The 18,306-nt window shown below is 37.8% G+C and overlaps 3 protein-coding genes across 3 annotated transcripts; 2 read left to right on the top strand and 1 right to left on the bottom strand.

Annotated features, from left to right (window-relative positions):
- Positions 1–151: 151 nt before the first annotated feature.
- Positions 152–10,527, top strand: copa (COPI coat complex subunit alpha). The gene is made up of 29 exons (XM_043254492.1): positions 152–383; positions 800–913; positions 991–1,064; positions 1,437–1,517; positions 1,608–1,684; positions 1,938–2,047; positions 3,625–3,734; positions 3,870–3,969; positions 4,140–4,358; positions 4,442–4,592; positions 4,680–4,746; positions 4,829–4,904; positions 4,991–5,073; positions 5,643–5,868; positions 6,003–6,141; positions 6,224–6,386; positions 6,512–6,658; positions 6,746–6,935; positions 7,072–7,167; positions 7,255–7,343; positions 7,428–7,551; positions 7,945–8,034; positions 8,111–8,217; positions 8,318–8,467; positions 8,709–9,032; positions 9,112–9,222; positions 9,342–9,503; positions 9,804–9,998; positions 10,175–10,527. Exons 1-29 carry the CDS (start codon positions 344–346, stop codon positions 10,232–10,234), a joined length of 3,675 nt encoding a protein of 1,224 aa, XP_043110427.1. The 5' UTR covers positions 152–343; the 3' UTR covers positions 10,235–10,527.
- A 344-nt stretch (positions 10,528–10,871) lies between these two features.
- Positions 10,872–12,563, bottom strand: apoda.1 (apolipoprotein Da, duplicate 1). Its single transcript, XM_043219358.1, has 5 exons — positions 12,519–12,563; positions 11,875–12,003; positions 11,673–11,794; positions 11,485–11,570; positions 10,872–11,354 (listed from the first exon to the last, which is right to left on the bottom strand). Exons 2-5 carry the CDS (start codon positions 11,986–11,988, stop codon positions 11,119–11,121), a joined length of 558 nt encoding a protein of 185 aa, XP_043075293.1. The 5' UTR covers positions 11,989–12,003; positions 12,519–12,563; the 3' UTR covers positions 10,872–11,118.
- A 1,465-nt stretch (positions 12,564–14,028) lies between these two features.
- Positions 14,029–15,336, top strand: apoda.2 (apolipoprotein Da, duplicate 2). The gene is made up of 5 exons (XM_043218419.1): positions 14,029–14,087; positions 14,160–14,292; positions 14,497–14,615; positions 14,728–14,816; positions 14,889–15,336. The coding sequence occupies exons 2-5, from the start codon at positions 14,173–14,175 to the stop codon at positions 15,128–15,130; spliced, it is 570 nt and encodes a 189-aa protein (XP_043074354.1). The 5' UTR covers positions 14,029–14,087; positions 14,160–14,172; the 3' UTR covers positions 15,131–15,336.
- The last annotated feature ends 2,970 nt before the right edge of the window (positions 15,337–18,306 follow it).

The following is an 18,306-nucleotide window of genomic DNA, read 5'->3' on the forward strand; positions in this document are numbered from 1 at the left end:
AAATGCCATCTAAATGAAGACTAATAAAAATGCGTTCACAACACGTATATGTAGTCATATATCGATCAGTGGTTATTTTATCGTTTGCGGATGACGAAGGCTCTATGACGTGGACTTTGCGATGTTGGCATTTGAATCGTCAAACTTTATTTGTCGGCGCACGGAAACAGGACCCGGGTGTGAAGTGGATCGAGTAGACGTGTCAGCTACGGAAGCGGAGCTGCAGAATCATACACGCAAAATCCCTTCCTAAGTGGGGATGGTTTTAGGATTTACGTTCACATAAACTGAGCTACATCCTCATACGTTACGCATTCCTGTTCGGTTATTATTGTCAGTAAAAATGTTGACCAAATTTGAGACAAAGTCGGCCCGAGTAAAAGGTAAGCTCTGTTCTGGCTAGCTTCGGGTGAATTCTGTATAATTACCATTATGGCCGCTTTTATGTAAATCGCTTGTCTGGTTTTGACCTTTTCTTAACGTTTGTTAGGATGTAATACTATGTGCTATCTTTTTAGTAAGCATTTAGTTATTGTATACTGTGTGTCATTCGGCGTTAGCACGAAGCTATTATTTGTTAGCCATCCAGACGTTGCAGTAAATATTCTCTACCCCGAAGTTTGTACCATTTAGAAAACGATAATGACATTAACCTAAACAGATTGTTATTATCAATAGCATTTTAACGATAAGAATATTCAGTTTAAGATCAATATCATCATTATGTTCAACATCGTATTGACTGTCTTCATATTAATGAATACCTTAACTGATTGTAATATGTTTCTTTTTTCCGTAGGGCTGAGTTTCCACCCGAAACGGCCTTGGATTCTGGCTAGTTTGCACAACGGTGTCATCCAGCTGTGGGACTATCGCATGTGCACCCTCATCGACAAGTTTGATGAGCACGACGGTATGAAACAGCTCACCGACGGTTTGAGTCTCTTGTCATTTTCTTCTGAGCCCTCATAATACTGTGAACTCATTTAGGTCCAGTCAGGGGTATTGACTTCCATAAGCAGCAGCCGCTGTTTGTGTCAGGGGGAGATGACTACAAGATCAAGGTTTGCTTGCTTAATTTTCAATACTGATGTTTAATAAATTAGTCACCTGGCTGATGCTGCTGTAGAGCTTCATGTGGAATTTTGAAGTTAATGCTATTTAACAAGATCTACCGAAATGCTTTTAAATCATATATTCATCTTAATGATTTTAATTGTAGCTAATACATTTTTTTTATTCGTAAACGTTGTTGATGAGCCTGAGGTAACATACATTTATAATGAACAGTTTTATTCTAATCAAAAAATGTATCAAAGGTTACTGAATACAGGAACTGATGTATTTGTTCAGAATTTATGCTAATGCATCAACTAATTGTTATAAATAGTTTTAAGCATTTTAATTTGCTGATATTTATTCGATGTGATTTTAAGGTGTGGAACTACAAACTGCGTCGGTGTCTGTTTACTCTTCTTGGACATCTTGACTACATTCGTACCACGTTCTTTCATCACGTGAGCCCTGTCAATTTTGTGATGGCTTCATAATTCTTTTGATTAATATTTGTTTAATCAGTGAAACTAACTTATAGATCTCATTTTCAGGAGTATCCCTGGATCCTGAGTGCCTCAGATGATCAAACCATTCGCATTTGGAATTGGCAATCCAGAACATGTGTCTGGTGAGTTTTTATATGGCTTATAAACTGCTGGATATATAAGTAGTGTGTATATATACATATTTATTCAATTATTTTTTTTATTAGCTTGTTGAAGCTTATTTTAAAACCAATATCGATGATTTAACATTTGCAAATAAAACAAAACTTAGTTAAAAAAACTTTTTTTTAATTTTTGTATAATTATTTAAAAAACAATTGTCAAAGCATTTTCTGAGTTATGTATGTTCTCTGTGCCGTTTCTTTTTCTCTGTAGTGTGCTGACGGGGCATAATCACTATGTGATGTGCGCTCAGTTCCATCCATCCGAGGACCTGGTGGTGTCAGCTAGCTTGGATCAGACTGTGCGCGTGTGGGATATTTCCGGTGAGGAGGCTTTGGACTGGATTGAGTAGTTTTGGGAAGACTGGGGAGGTGGGAATGGAGAGAGAGGATTGAGGAAGTTAGAGGCTGCCTAATGGCGTTCTCTTCCTCATTTCCTCTCTCTGCAGTGTGTACAGAACAAAACTCTGTGGGCTCAAAGCAAAAATGCCTCTTACACTCATGCTGTAAACATCAAGTACTCGTCTAATCATTAATTACACATTTTTGTTATTTTTGGGAAGATTAATTAGAGATGTTGAGATGTTCACATCACTTAAAGGTGATGTTTAAATGAAGCAGAAAGTAATGAAGCACTTCAAAATAAGGACGTACCATATTGTCACCTGCTAAAAACGTCTTATTTAAGAAATGCTGAATGGTAGAGGCATTTTTAAGGTTCTGCATGTTTTAATGAAATTGTCAATGTCTGTTTTTGCTTTCATTGTTGAACTTCTTTCTTGCTCATTAATCTTTTAAACTGCTGCTGTTTGCACTGGCTGACAACAAATAACTGCTTCATTAAAGCTTACACTGAATAGATAGTTTCTCTCTACCTTTCTCCCCTTTACATAGAAATATGGAATGATTATAATAATGCATGGATAATATGCCGTTTATATGTAACTGTATGAGATAATGTAAGCAATCTTTTTGCAACTAAATTTAGTAAAAAAAAAAAAAAGTTAACATCTTTTGGAAGTTTCAGGCTCAAGAACAACTGAGATTTCTAATCCCTATGCATTTCACAGAAGTATTCAAACATTTTAACTTGTTTCTCATATCCTGCATGATGGCATTTGTCATCCATAGATAATATTAATAATTAAATAGTTGATCCATCTATCTGAATGCAACTTTTCAATCAGTAACATGAACATAGATTGTCATTTAATCACTAAATGACTCTTAACACCACTTGAATGTAATAACAAATGCATGACCTAACTGGAGTCCTTCTCACCCTTTTAATATTCAGTGCCCCTCCAGAGAACATTTTGACACGCTCCACCCCATCAATCCTCCATTCAGTTCCATCCCTGCTCACTTCCTGTACAGCTCCTTTGCCCCTCTGGAAACATCCACATCTGTACATTGGTTTCTAGTGCAGTTTTTGTTGGACTTTTATTCATTTAGCAGATATCTGGACTGCTGAGATCTTAGACACACATTCTGTTCTCCTCTGTTTTCCTCTGTGTCCTGACCTGAGTTAAGCCGATTAGCTCTCTGTCATTGATTTACGTGCATCTTATCCAATCTTAAATTAATTTGATCTCTCTGTGATCATAGTTTAACTTTGTTGTGTTTTGATTGTTGTTTCTGTTTTTAATCTGGTGGTTAAGTTTGCTTCCTTAACTCAGGTTTAGACCTAATGGAGGATGTTTGTTGTGTTTTTGTTCTCAAACACCCGCGAATGTTTAGAGGCCCAACAAAATGTTTGAGTGTTTACTGTCAGATATTAGAAGTGTTTTTGAGTTTGATTTTAATGTTGTCCCTCTCTCTTCCCCCCCTGGTATGTGGGTGTTCCTGTGTAATTTGTAAATGGTCCCCTGTGTGTGTTGGACTGTAAATGTTGCTTCCAGGTCTAAGGAAGAAGAATTTGTCACCGGGTGCTGTGGACACGGAGGTGCGTGGCATCTCTGGTGTCGACCTGTTTGGGGCCTCTGATGCAGTAGTGAAGCACGTTCTGGAGGTAAGGATGTGGTTGTAATGGTGTAAAAAAACTGGATCTGAACTTTGTATTGTAAAGTGTGGTTGGGGTTGAATGAATGAATGAAGTTTGCTGTTGGTTTGAATGAATGTTTGTTTTGTCTTGCTCTGTTCTCAGGGTCATGATCGAGGCGTAAACTGGGCAGCCTTCCATCCCAGCATGCCTCTCATTGTGTCAGGAGCAGATGATCGGCAGGTCAAGATCTGGAGGATGAACGGTATGAGTTCTCATGGAAAATGACTCTGTTACTGTTCTGATTTTGGGGGAAAAAACCTAGTTTCAAAACGTAGTGAATTAACTTTGCTGTCTACTACCTATACAGCCAATTGTTTTCATGGACTTTTATCTAAACACTCAAAACTCATTTAAAATTATTGCTTCCTCTAGAGTCTAAAGCATGGGAGTTGGACACCTGTCGAGGGCACTACAACAATGTGTCCTGTGCAGTGTTCCACCCTCGTCAGGAGCTCATCCTGTCCAACTCTGAGGACAAGAGCATCCGTGTGTGGGACATGTCCAAGAGGACAGGCGTCCAGACCTTTCGCAGAGATCACGACCGGTTCTGGGTGCTGGGGGCTCACCCCAACCTCAATCTGTTCGCTGCTGGTAGGTTACTAGTAATAATTAGTTAAACGGATGGTTTTGGTGATGTAATGAGATGCATTAAAGTGTAATTCTGACCTTTCCAGGCCATGACAGTGGGATGTTGGTGTTCAAACTGGAAAGGGAGCGTCCAGCTTATGCTGTGTATGGTAATATGCTGTACTACGTAAAAGATCGCTTCCTGCGTCAGCTTGATTTCAACAGCAGTAAGGACACAGCTGTAATGCAGCTGCGCAGGTGTGTGCATTTTTAGTCTTTTCTATGTCTAAAAACACTAAATGTGCATGTACAAAAAGTTTTAACTATTTATTTTTATATTGACAGTGGCTCCAAATTCCCAGTGTTCAGCATGTCCTACAATCCTGCAGAAAACGCTGTCCTGTTGTGCACTGTAAGTACTGTAGACTCTTTCAGTGTGCTCAGGCAAATCAGGGTTCATTTGTGTATTTAATTTCTTCCTCTTTCTTATTCAGAGAGCTACTAATCTGGAAAACAGCACATATGATCTGTACTCCATTCCCAGAGAAAGTGACTCTCAGAATCCTGATGGTAACATTTAATTTTTTCCCCCTCTTTAAAAAGTCCTTAATGTAATGCACAAAATGTAATTGTTCGATTTCTCCACATGTTTTTAGCTCCTGAAGGTAAGCGCTCTTCTGGTCTGACCGCGGTTTGGGTGGCCAGGAACCGGTTTGCTGTACTCGACCGCATGCACTCAGTAAGTGGAAAAAGCAACATATGTTTGATAGAAAATAGTACTGCAGGGAATAGTACTGCAACCTGAAAGTTGGCATCACACTGATTTCCTTGACGGCTACCCAATAGGATTTCACCTCTCCTTTGATTATTGCAGAAAATTTGGCCAATAAATTATTACTTTTTTGTTCATAATGAACACATATGAACACTGCTTTTATGCAATTTAAAGCCTAATTTGGGTGTTTAATACTTGCAACAATTTCTGTAGTCCAGTGTAGCCCCCTGTTAGCCACTACTTTCTTTAACCACATAAAAACGTTAAAAAGATCATCACTGGTGTATTTCATGCCAGAGTTATACATGGACATATCTTAAGGTCTGAGGTTAACAGTAGCTAATTTTTTCAACCACAAATTCCACTGAATACAAGACGATAGAAGCGGAAATGCTAAATTGTTTTTGGGTTTTGGTATACTTAAATATGTCATACCTGCAGCACTCTTTAGTGTTGAAAAAAGGTGTTACAGCCATGTATACACATGTACTCAAACAAACCTTGATGTTTATCCTCACTCTTATTCACCACAGCTCCTGATAAAGAACCTGAAGAATGAGATTGTGAAGAAGGTCCAGGTACCGAGCTGTGAGGAGATTTTCTATGCTGGAACTGGATCTCTGCTGCTGCGTGATGCTGAAGGGGTCACACTGTTTGACGTGCAGCAGAAGCGCTCCCTCGCTACAGTCAAAATCGCTAAAGTCAAATATGTGGTGTGGAGCTCTGATGCCAACCATGTGGCACTGCTAGCCAAACACGGTACTGAAAACTCCCTAATGGATGTGTATGCTTTAATATAATGAATTTGCAATAACAAAACTCTGCTCTTAAAGGTTATTCTAGTGTTTATATTATTTTCACACGCAAATGACCCTGTGCTTTGGCCTTTTCAGCCATCATGATCTGCAACAAGAAGTTAGAGAGCCTGTGTAACATCCATGAGAACATTAGAGTAAAGAGTGGAGCCTGGGCTGAGAATGAAGTCTTCATCTACACCACTTCCAACCACATCAAATATGCTCTCACCTCAGGGTACTGCACTGAGCATCACATGCAAGAAGTCCCTAATGTTTTGTTAATGATTCATCTTAATAAATCGTTTTTTGTTCCACAGCGATCATGGTATAATCCGTACATTGGATCTGCCCATCTATGTGACAAGAGTCAGAGGTAACAGTGTGTACTGCCTGGATCGTGAGTGCAGACCACGAGTGCTCAACATTGACCCCACAGAGTATCGCTTTAAACTGGCTCTGGTCAATCGCAAGTATGAGGAGGTTAGTGTGAATTTTCAACACTGGAGATTAATACCTTCTGCATATTTTTCTGAATTGCGTTATGTGAATACACTGGGATTTTTTTTTTTTGCCACATGACCTTTTTCCCTACCCTACACCCTCAGGTTCTGCATATGGTGCGTAACGCTAAATTGGTAGGTCAGTCCATCATTGCTTACCTGCAGAAGAAGGGCTACCCAGAGGTTGCTCTGCACTTCGTCAAAGATGAGAAAACTCGTTTCAGCCTGGCTCTGGAGTGTGGAAACATTGAGGTATGCAGAACTAACATTTATGGAGGATCAAGTCTTCAACACTTCTCCCTGAACAGGTGTTTATGGTTGATTTGTTTGTTCCTGCAGGTGGCGTTAGAGGCTGCAAAAGCCCTGGATGAACGTAGCTGCTGGGAGCGTCTCGGCGAAGCTGCACTTCTGCAGGGCCATCACCAGGTTGTGGAGATGTGCTACCAGAGAACCAAGAACTTTGACAAACTCACCTTCCTGTACCTTATCACTGGCAACCTGGCCAAACTCAGGAAGATGATGAAGATAGGTCAGTGAATACACTACATTAGAAAAGAGTGTGCTTGATAGGAATTTGTAATTTTTTTTGAAAGTCTTATCTTTATTCAAAAAAAAGTAACTCATTCTTATGGATTGTTTGAATAATGTTTTGTTTTGCGTTACAGCTGAGATAAGAAAGGACATGAGTGGACACTATCAGGGTGCTCTTTACCTGGGTGATGTCAGTGAGCGTGTTCGAATCCTGAAGAACTGTGGACAAAGTAAGTGCTGTCACTTTTATTTTGTTCACATGAAATTTAATAAGATTTATTTAAAGAAAATTACACGTATATCACATACTTTCTCAGAGTCTCTGGCTTATCTGACTGCTGCCACTCATGGGATGGATGAGGAGGCTGAAGCCCTGAAGGAGACTTTTGACCTGGAAAAAGAAATGGTTTGTTATATTCTCATCGCGAACACAGATGCACCAGTAGATAAACAGATAAATGATTGAGCGATGGGTTCCATCTATGTGCAGGTACCAGAAGTGGACCCCAATGCCCAGCTGTTGCAGCCGCCACCTCCCATCAACCCCTTGGACACCAACTGGCCTCTGCTCACAGTCTCCAAGGGCTTCTTCGAGGGAGCCATTGCTGCCAAAGGTGAGATTGTTTATACCCCCTGTAGAATTGGTAATTCCAGATGACACAAGTTTTTAATACTAGGGGAAGATCCTCCAGCTTGTTCTTTCTGCCGAATGCCTTTATCTATTGAGCATGTTCTATTAGATTGTGCTGGTTTTAACTCATTGAGGAAATTTTTTTTGTTTATTTTAACTATTTTGAAGAGGTTTTTAACCGAGTTAAGCCAGATACAGTTTTGGAATAAAAAAAAAATTAAAAAAAAAGTTAAAATATTTCTCACCATGAAAATAGCCACAAAAGCTGGAATGGGGTCAAACACAAAACAAAAAAAAACATGCTGTGTAACCAGGATTTTTGAAGATGGATGGATGTCATGTTGAAGAATAAAATGTATTTTTGTGGTTTGAATAGGACGTGCTGGCCAGATGGTTGCTGATCTGGACATGGATACTTCAGGAGCAGAAGGCTGGGGAGAAGATGCAGAACTTCATTTGGATGAAGGTATTTAGTATCTTAAATATACTTTGAGAGCAGAAACCAAATCAATTTGAATCACTCATGCATTTTCATAATCCAGATGGATTCATGGATGCTCAAGAGGGATTGGGAGATGAGGGAGCTATTGGGAAAGAGGAAGGAGGAGGCTGGGATGTTGAGGAAGACCTGGACCTCCCACCAGAACTGGTAAGTCTGGTAAAAAAAATCACTACAGTTTGTGACTGGATTTGTACTGAATCCTAAGTAACCTAATATCTTGTTTCTTGTTGTTTCTTTCGACCAATAGGACATACCTTCTGTTGGCGGAGGTGGTGCAGAGGGCGAAGGTTTCTTTGTGCCATCCACCAAGGGCACAAGCCCCACACAGATGTGGTGCAACAACTCTCAGCTGGTGGTGGATCACTTATTGGCTGGATCCTTTGAGACTGCTATGAGGGTAAAGGGATCTTGCAAAACGATAGCTGAGAGTTGTGATTTGGCCTTGTTGTTGCCCAACCCACAACCCTCAATTTTTTGCAGTTTTAATGTTATTTGACTGTTTTAAAGTTTCAGTTAAGATATCACTGGTTTCCTAAAAGGTTTTAAGGCAGGAAGGAAAATCAATACTAAATCAACTACTTAAATGTATGAGATGTTCTTTGCTGTCCCTCTAAGGTTTTTTGTTTCCTTTTCTATAGTTGCTGCATGACCAGGTCGGTGTGGTCCAGTTTGGATCTTATAAGCAACTGTTCATGCAGACTCTGTCTCGTGGCCGTACCTGTTACCTGGGCCTGCCATCTCTGCCCTGCTTGCATAGTTACCCACAGAGGAACTGGAAGGACAGCGGGGCTAAAGGGGGTCTGCCAGCCGTGGGCCTGCGTCTCTCTGATCTTATTTCACGCCTACAGCAGTGCTATCAGCTGACCACAGCAGGGCGCTTTGAAGAAGCTGTTGATCGTTTCAGAGCTATTCTTCTCTCCGTACCACTGCTTGTGGTTGACAACAAACAAGAGATTGCAGAGGTGTGTTTTCATTCAGGATGATCAGTAGATTATTTTATATAGTGGTTAAGTACTAAACATTCTCTTTACTTTCACTCAGGCTCAACAGCTTATCACTATTTGTAAAGAGTACATTATTGGTCTCACCATGGAGACTGAGAGGAAGAAACTTCCCAAAGACACTCTCGATCAACAAAAGAGACTTTGTGAGGTACTTGCATTTTCAAATTTGTATTTGTTTTGTTTTTGTTTTTAAGGAAAGTTGACATTTCAGTATATGCACTGAATCTTGTCTTTATCTACATTAATATTAATTTGCATATGTTTCAGATGGCAGCATATTTCACACATTGCAGTCTGCAACCTGTTCACATGGTGTTGGTGTTGAGAACAGCGCTCAATCTTTTCTTCAAACTGCGTAACTTCAAAACAGCAGCAGGTTTTGCTCGCCGTCTGCTAGAGCTGGGGCCCAAACCAGAAGTGGCACAACAGGTAAACATAATTGTTGGAATTGTTGTCACAGTTTATCTTTTCCTTTTTTTTGAGAATATAATATAATGTAATTAAAATAAAACTACTTAATTTTAACATTTTTTTTATGTTTAAAGCTCATTTTTGTACTTTTAAACAATGACATAAAAAATTATGCAAATTTTAAGCCATCTTAAACCCCCCTTGGAAGTATCTGGAGGCCCACTAATAGGTCCTGGGCCCTATTTTATTTATTTTTTCCTTTCTCCTTATGTCTACATTTTCATTAAGAACCTATTGTTCCCATCTGTACTTTTTCAGACGCGAAAGATTCTTGCAGCATGTGAGAAGAGCCTGACAGATGCTCACCAACTAAACTACGACCCCCACAATCCCTTTGACATCTGCGCAGCCTCTTTCACTCCCCTGTACCGTGGGAGGCCAGTAGAGAAATGTCCCCTGTCTGGAGCCTGCTATTGCCCCAAATACAAAGGAGAGGTCTGCAGGGTCACACAGGTTAGTTGTAAGCCCTTGTAATGTCCATGTTTAATTAGCATTGGTTTATTGAAGACAGAAAGTCTAATTTTGTTAATGTGACAAAGTAGCTCAGCTTTTCCTCTTGTGCTGTCTTCTCATACAGTGCTGTAAAGTGAAAGATCGATTTCATTGGCTGTTTCTCTTCTGTTTCCTAGGTAACAGAGATCGGTAAAGATGTGATCGGCCTGCGCGTCAGCCCACTGCAGTTCCGTTGAACGTGCATTAAATAAACATGGATGAAAACACATGCTTTTCTCTCACACATACTTTCCTTTATAAGATAAGATAAAATAATGAAAAACTCAAGATCAGAAAATACTAGAAATAAAATACCTTATGTGACTAATCTTCTGTGACTCTGCTTTCTGTTATTATATCTGAGGTCTATACAGTATGTATGCTTGTTAGGGTCTTAATAACTGAGTATACATCTGTGACCCTGTTGATTATTGCAAAATGAGTTTCCTGTAAAACTCTTAAATATTGAAATAAAATTCTGGAAAACAAAGCGTTTCCCCTTTTTTTTTTTCTTGTGCATGCAAGGTTTGTGTTTAATGAAATAATGTAAAAGATATATATTTTATAAATATACTTTTTAAAAATTGTTATTCCAGCTAGTTGCCCATGCAGTTTTTATCATTTTTATTTAAAATGCTACAATAACTAAAACTAAAAACAAACTATATTGATATTAACTAAAAACTACTGAAATAACACATATCTAACATGACAGATATCATCAATATCGTTCCAAACCTCCTTATTAAGGAGTAAATATGAATTGAAAGTACTTGCAGTAGTTTTCTTTCTCTCTATGACCACAAGGAGGTGCAACAGTTCCTGAGAATTGAGCCAAGTTCACATGGTTTTGGTTAGTGCTGTAATTTATTTTTGATCAATTGGAAACGTGCGCTTTCAATTCTGTACAATAACCCAAAGTAGATGCAGTTTGCATACCTGAAAAATAACATAAGTCCAACTTAAATAAGGATGTTTAAAAATAGCAAGCATTTTTTTTAGGACTAGCGTAACACTTCTGTAGTCCGCATTTACTCCAACACAAAACGTCTCAACACTGGAGAAAGGATTTTCCAGTCATTTAAAGGTCTTTGTCACAGCCCTGCTGTCTGCTTAAGATCATCCGGCTCACATCGATGTTGTTGTTGGTAAAAACCTCTTTTCCGTGGTCGATGGTGGCAGCAGGCAGGGATCGGGTGCGGCCCAGAATCCAAGCGAAGTCTACGTGGAACAGTCTCAAGACGTCAGTGCAGGAATACACCAGAGCTGAATTCTCGTAGTCAGTGGACAAAATCCAGTATGGCGTGTAGGGCAGGACTGGCAATTCAATTAGAGATGCAAAACAAAAATTCAATTAAGGCATACATGTTGTTTCCTATTAATTCTGAATTAGAAATGTTATTACTTATGGCAACAACATTTGAGAAAAATGAAATCAGATTTGTACCGTAAGAGAAACTGATTCCAAGCTTTGCCGGATTTCTTTTATCTTCCACCACAGCTGTTCCATCGATTGTTTTTAACTCTCCTTTTCTAATTCAAATAAAAGAAAAGTTTATGGTTTAACCATGACAATTTATTTGTAAAAGCATAAGTAATTATTAAAGAAATGTAAAAAAAATGATTGCTACCCACAGAATTTCAGAGCTCACTACATGAGCCGTTCCGTCCAACTTGAGAGTGAAATTAGTCTCAATGCATCTGCCTCGCTCAAACTGTGCTGGAAGTTTAGCAATCTCAAACCACCTGCCCATAAACTACATTAGGATACAGACAAGAACAATGAGGATATTTAAGAGCAGAGTGGAAGACCGGTTAAGCGAAGGCAGAGTATTACCTTCTTTAGGTTGAAGGCAGGTTGAGTAGCAGGCTCTGGACACGGCCCCCAGTGAGGCACCTGGGCATTTATGATGGGCAGAAAGAGGGCCAAAACAACCAGTAAGGTCTTCATTTTACTTGTTTTGCCCTTTGCCAGAAGAAAATGTAAAACTTAATGGTAAATATTACATTTTGACAACTAAAGGTTACACAGAAAACATTCTAAGATGCCCATTCGCTACCGTTCAAATTCTGGGTTCAGTAAAACTTGTTTTGTCTTTTATGTTCACCAAGTCTGCATTTATTTGATCCAAATAACAGTAAAAACAGTGATATTGTGAAATATTACTAGTTACAAGATAAAAATAACAGTTTAAATTTATCCCTGTCATAAAACAACGACACTGTAACCTGCTAATTTGGTGCTTAAGAAACATTTCGATTATCAATGTTAACAGCTACAGAATATTTTTTGTGCAATCTGATATTTTTTTCCAGGATTATTCGATTAATATAATGTTGAACAGCATTTATTTGAAATAGTAACCATTTGGTAGGCTACATTACAGGCCTATATGTCCATTCTGTAATCAAGAAAACATTTGTTTACTGTGCAATAACAATTTTATAGACAACAGTTTGACAAATTAAACAAACCCTTACCTCTTAAAGCCGCGCTGAATATGAGACGGACTGTAGCGCTCAGACAATTTATTTGAATCATTATCCTCTGGGATCATGTGACTGCGGATAGAGTTTATTCCCAACATGAAGTAAGTGATTAAGCAAATTGAAGTCATGAGAGAGAGTGTTCCATTATGGATGAGTAGTCTTATCTAAATGGAAAGTTCAAGTTTTTTGTCTTTATCATTTGTGTTGTTCAGGTTCAACTTATTTTGGACTAAGTTGCTAAGTTAGTGCAGTAAATTGTGTTCTGTGAAAATAAAGCTGTGCTAAATATGGGCAGCATGCTTTATGTCTGTAATGGTGATTCTGACAGATTATATAGAGGACGATGCTCATGACATATTCATTTATTTTGAATTGAAAAAAAAAATTGACTTTTCTTTTCGAATCTATGACATGTTTGGCTCGAGCATTGCTTAAACTAAGAATTTTCTATTGTCCCTCTGTGGATATTATTGATATGTGGTATTGTTGATATTGAGGCCAGAGAAAAAAAAAATTTATGTAACAATTAAAAGCTGCCACGTGTGTTTTGCAGCGGATCGGTGTCTTTACATAAGTGTTTTGAAGGTAGCAGGTGCTTATGATAAGTTAAACAACACTGCTGTGATAAGACGCTGACGGATTCACGTGCAACCCGGCCTCCAGCTAAGGACGGAACTTTGCACGCCTCTTGCAAAACAAAATGATGAATGGAAGAAAATTGTGTAACATCTTACGAACATCTTGTATAAAAACTTCACTCCATGTGTGGACATTTGTGTAACTTCGGAAAGGCATCAAAAACGCTATCTTCCCCAAATAAGACAAGACCTAAAAATCCTTTAGAAGCAAATTCATGGAGTAATGAAAATAAAGTTCTCAGATTTGAAAGCAAAGCACATTGTTGCAAATAAACACCCCGTCAAACAAACCGTCAATGATTCAAGAGCATCTTAAGTAAAAAGATTTTATTACAGATTCTAAAGAAATCAGGTAGCCAGAAATGTGAACACTGAATCTGGGTTGGTGCTGGAAAATTCTGTCATAAATGTGAAATTACTACACATGATATTAGTATTTTAACTGTCTTTAACTAAACTAAAATGTTAACATTTAACATGTCTAAAATGTTGCGAAGGTTACAAATATGAAACTCAGATTCACAGTCACATTCACTTTTTTGTGTGTCCGAATTTGTGGCAATTTTTTTTCCGTATGTAAAATTGTGCAATCTTATAAAATAGGTCATATAATGCACATATATCCGCTGAGAAACCTTTTGAGTGTTTTTACAGCCTACCTTTTTTAAAGATGTAGAAAGCTGCGGTGACCCGTTCATCACTCACCCACATTCTTCTATAATATTGAAGTCAAGGTGTGTTTGTTTAACCTTCAACATCTGTTTGAGCAGATGCCCAGGTTCCCCAAACCTGTTCTAATGAGCTTATTTTAGTTGAGGGGGCGGGGTTAATGATATAACAAACAGTTGTAAAGCTCTATAAATACTGAACTCTGGCGCTGCTCTTTACCTTGAACACAAGCTTCACACTCGAGACCAAACAGGTAAGACGCTCTCATCAACTGTCCAACTCTTAAAGCTAAATTTCTTCTTCTCACTACGTGACTCTCTTTCAGGTTTAAACAGAGAATGCAGGCTCTTCAGGTTCTGTCTCTGACTCTGCTGTCTGTGCTGGCGGTCAGCGCTCAGTCCATCAGCTCTGGAAAATGTCCTCAGCCTCCTGTTCAGCAAAACTTTGATCCTACTAGGGTATGCTTTTCTAAAAAAAAATTTAATAAGAACATATTAAGATCATCTTGGCATAATAAAGCTACTTACTGTAAGAGGAAGAGAAGAACAATTCTGAAAAAGAACACATTTGTAACAAAAATAGCGATTTGCATTTCCTTCGATTTTTCAGCTATAAATGCTCAGTTCCTGCTCTCTAATTTCACATCATCTTGTTTTTCATAGTACATGGGCAGATGGCATGAGATCGTGAAGATCCCATCCCCGTTCCAGCTGGGAGAGTGTTGCCAGGCCACTTACACCCTCAGCGACGGCATTGTCCTGGTTCGAAATGATGAGCTTCTGTAAGTATGAAGAAATAGTCACTACAATGTAAATAAAATAAAAGTACAGGTGTTAATATTCAGAATATTCTAAATAAAAATACTGATTAAAAATTGCTTAACACCTTCACAGTGCTAATGGCACTATCAGCTTCATTGAGGGAACTGCCAAGATTGTTGATGCGTCTGAGCCTGCCAAACTTGAAGTCAGCTTCTTTGAAGGTAAGCCTAAGCACATATATTGGCTTTTAATTAATTTTTGATTTGAGTTATTCGTGACGTGTCCACTTTCAGATGCTCCTCCTGCCCCCTACTGGGTGCTGGCTACTGATTACGACAACTACACCCTGGTTTACTCTTGCTCTGATTTCGCCGGTGTCTTTCATGCCGAGTATTCCTGGATCATGAGCAGGACCCGCTCTCTTCCTAAAGAGACCATCTCTGAGCTGTTAGACATCATTAAATCCCATGGCATCAGTTCTGATGGTTTCACTGAGACCGACCAGAGACCGGAGCTGTGCAGCATAATGCCTTGATAGGGCTGCCGTAATGAACAACTGAGATGTGTTGTGGTCTAATAATTTCTCATGTTTCGGTCTGTGGCATGAGAATGTGCAGATTAAAGTTAACAATTGTATGAAGCTGTGCAAATTACAGCTATCTTCTCTGCAATGGATCGAAGTTGTTCCTTGTTATTTAGCATTGATCAGGCTTTGAATAAACATTACAATTTTTAAATGCTGCCATTTGTCATTCGTTTCTTACGCACACAACCAAAAAAATGTTTTATGTCAGACATAAGAGTCTGCTTTGTATAATCATCACCAGTTATTTGTAGGAAAAAAGGTACAGTTAATCAGCCAAGAACTTACCTATTCAATCAGCATAATGTTAACCACATTGTTTTAGGCTATTCTTGCACTTGGCTAGCTATTGGAAAGTAAACTACTGTTGTAGAAAGTAAAGGCAGCCCAAGCAATTTAACACCAGATGACATGAATGCATCACTTGAAAAAAAAAAGTGCCATCATTAAGATACAGAGAGATACTCATTTTTTCAGCCCCTAAAATTCTATCTGCTACTCAGAGGTAAAAAATGTTGTTTTGCAAGATTTAACAAAGCAGAAAATTTACTGAATTTGGCAGGGACATTTTTCTGTGTGACAAAATGTGTGGCATGAGAATTGCAGCTCTGGTTAAAGAAATTAATATGGTATATACGAGAAAAAACATTCCAGTGCTTTCTCTAACAATTATATTGTTGGCTAATTACTATATAAATTACGGGCATCAAGGAGCTGTTATTAATACACGACACATTGAAATCACTTATTAATGTGCTGTTTTTTACTTTACACTTTTTACACACATTTCACAAGATTTGATGTTTGTTGGTGGTCCTCAAGATCTGTGAATCATTCGCCATCGTCCCATCGGGTCATCTTTCCTTACCTCTCTGTTTATGTGGTAAGGGAAATTTTATGTACTATAGTTCAACTGCTAGCAAGTGCTAATCCCTTTTGTGGCTCCTTACAACGCATTATTAGTTTTCCATGCCTTTCCAAATGTATTCGCTATTCTAGGGATGCGTTTTTCCAAGTCTTCTCCAGGTAAAAAAAAATGATACAGTGGTAATTGACAGAATTAGTTACAGTACATAAAATATAAAATACATTATTCTGTGATTAAAAATGAAAAGTTTGTAGTATCAATACTGATTATGCAATACATAAACTTGTATTACATACACACACATTATATATATATATATATATATATATATATATATATATATATATATATATATATATATATATATATATATATATATATATATGAATCATTTTATTGTCATTTTATTATCATTTAGACCGGGGCTGCCAATTCAGGTCCTGGCGATCGACCGTCCTGCATAATTCAGATCTAACTCTAATTAAAAACCATTCTTTTAATTTTATGCGATCCTGAAGACCTCGATTAGTTGCTTTGGGTGTACTTGATTAGAGTTAGACCTGAACTATGCAGTTAAGTCGATCGCCAGGACCAGAATTGGGCACCCTCAGACTCAAAACAAACCTCATAACTACACTTAAACATTTCTAAACAAAGTCAGGAAAGAGTAAACGTTTTAACTTGCTTGGTTACAGATCTTGTTAATCTACTGTCAACTAATTCGTTTATACGGTCTATGCTAATAGGTCAATAAGATGAGTAGAGCGCCATCTAGTGGTATGACTCTGAATACAGTGAGGGACCATTGTGTGCTTCTGTTAAGCTACTGTTTGAGATCTAAATTCTATAACTTTCTATAAAGATTTTTAAACTGTTCTTAAGTTCTAATTCCAATGTAAAATAATTTGGATGCATCAATTTGTGAATTATTATTTAAAATAAATTGAAGAGTGCATATGTATTTGTTTAAAATCTTTGAATGACCTTTGTCAACCTATATAGTTAAGTCACTATATAGTTAATTAGTCCAGAAGGTGGGGTTTACTGCATAATTAATTCAAAAATGACATCATGGCCCACATCTCACCTCAAGCACAGGTAAATGAGGTCTGTATGTGCTTTTCTATTGCTTTTGCACAGGACAGTTCAATCATTCGTGTGATAACGTAACAAATAATTCTGACTAAAACTGCTGCTCTTTTATATCTGTTTAAGTGAAACTAAGAGAATTTAGGCTCTACTAGTTCTGCGACTGCTGTCCGTTCTGGCGTTAAATGTCACTTCTGAAATTTTGATAGTCAAAACAGCTCTGCACGTTGGTCACCACACATTTGATTTTGGTGGGAAGAAGATTTTCAAATATTAACAGCTGAAAAATGGAATAAATAAATTAGTTTTTTTTAATGTGAACATGAATTAAACAAGCATATATTTAATTTAACTGTATAAATGATCTACATGAAATTGTAACATTTTATATTTAAAATAAAATGTAAATAATTTTATTTACATGTCTAGACTTAATAAATCAGAGCAAAAAAGTCACATGACTGACCCAAATACAGCTAAAATTGTATATATGATAATTTTATATATATATATACAATAGGCAGCATAAAGATTTTATCTAATGAACATTCTACATAACATGTTTATTGGGATGTCTTGATTGGCAGTGGCAGTATTTTTTATTTGTTTTTTGTGTATAAAGAATTGTGAAAATTATATATATTGAAATTGTCCTAGGATATTTATCAGTCTAAAAGCTGTGGTCATACAGGCCTACAGTCTGTGTGTTTATTAATAAAAGCATGGCCTATAGAGGGCAGAGGTCATAGGTCTATTTCACATGTATTTGCGTTCACTAACACTGACTTCTTATTATAATGTCTGTTTATTTATCTGGTTAATTTCTTTGAAGAGTTACCTTATCCTCTGGCATAATTCAGACTTCGCAAACAGAATCTTTACCAAGTGGTTTTGGGGTTAAACCCCACATTATCCCTTTGCCTCACTGTGACTCTATAATACAGTGCACAAACAGGCAGAGCAGAAATCCTTCTTAAAAAGCTTACTCCGCACAGATTCTTAAATTAGTGGTTTACATGTCTTAATTCTCTGCTCTCCCGATGCCTAAGCACTTTATTCGTGATTCTTTTTTTTTTGGCTGATATGACTCCACACCTGTGCAACATTTATTGGTCTAACCAAGTCCATATTATGTCATTTGCTATTTAAGTTCACCAAATTATGATTCATA

This window comes from Puntigrus tetrazona, chromosome 2, assembly GCF_018831695.1.
Source record: "Puntigrus tetrazona isolate hp1 chromosome 2, ASM1883169v1, whole genome shotgun sequence".
Classification (NCBI taxonomy): domain Eukaryota; kingdom Metazoa; phylum Chordata; class Actinopteri; order Cypriniformes; family Cyprinidae; genus Puntigrus; species Puntigrus tetrazona.

What these genes read in the sequence shown, in the direction of transcription:
- apoda.2 (XM_043218419.1), top strand. Translation starts at nt 14,173, where the DNA reads ATGCAGGCTCTTCAGGTTCTGTCTCTGACTCTGCTGTCTGTGCTGGCG. An exon ending in AAAACTTTGATCCTACTAGG is followed by an intron (nt 14,293 to 14,496) that starts GTATGCTTTTCT and finishes TGTTTTTCATAG; the next exon opens with TACATGGGCAGATGGCATGA. An exon ending in GTTCGAAATGATGAGCTTCT is followed by an intron (nt 14,616 to 14,727) that starts GTAAGTATGAAG and finishes ACACCTTCACAG; the next exon opens with TGCTAATGGCACTATCAGCT.
- apoda.1 (XM_043219358.1), bottom strand. Translation starts at nt 11,988, where the DNA reads ATGAAGACCTTACTGGTTGTTTTGGCCCTCTTTCTGCCCATCATAAAT. An exon ending in CTGCCTTCAACCTAAAGAAG is followed by an intron (nt 11,795 to 11,874) that starts GTAATACTCTGC and finishes ATCCTAATGTAG; the next exon opens with TTTATGGGCAGGTGGTTTGA. An exon ending in GTAGTGAGCTCTGAAATTCT is followed by an intron (nt 11,571 to 11,672) that starts GTGGGTAGCAAT and finishes TATTTGAATTAG; the next exon opens with AAAAGGAGAGTTAAAAACAA.
- copa (XM_043254492.1), top strand. Translation starts at nt 344, where the DNA reads ATGTTGACCAAATTTGAGACAAAGTCGGCCCGAGTAAAAG. An exon ending in GCGCGTGTGGGATATTTCCG is followed by an intron (nt 2,048 to 3,624) that starts GTGAGGAGGCTT and finishes TGTTGCTTCCAG; the next exon opens with GTCTAAGGAAGAAGAATTTG. An exon ending in GCTGTAATGCAGCTGCGCAG is followed by an intron (nt 4,593 to 4,679) that starts GTGTGTGCATTT and finishes TTATATTGACAG; the next exon opens with TGGCTCCAAATTCCCAGTGT.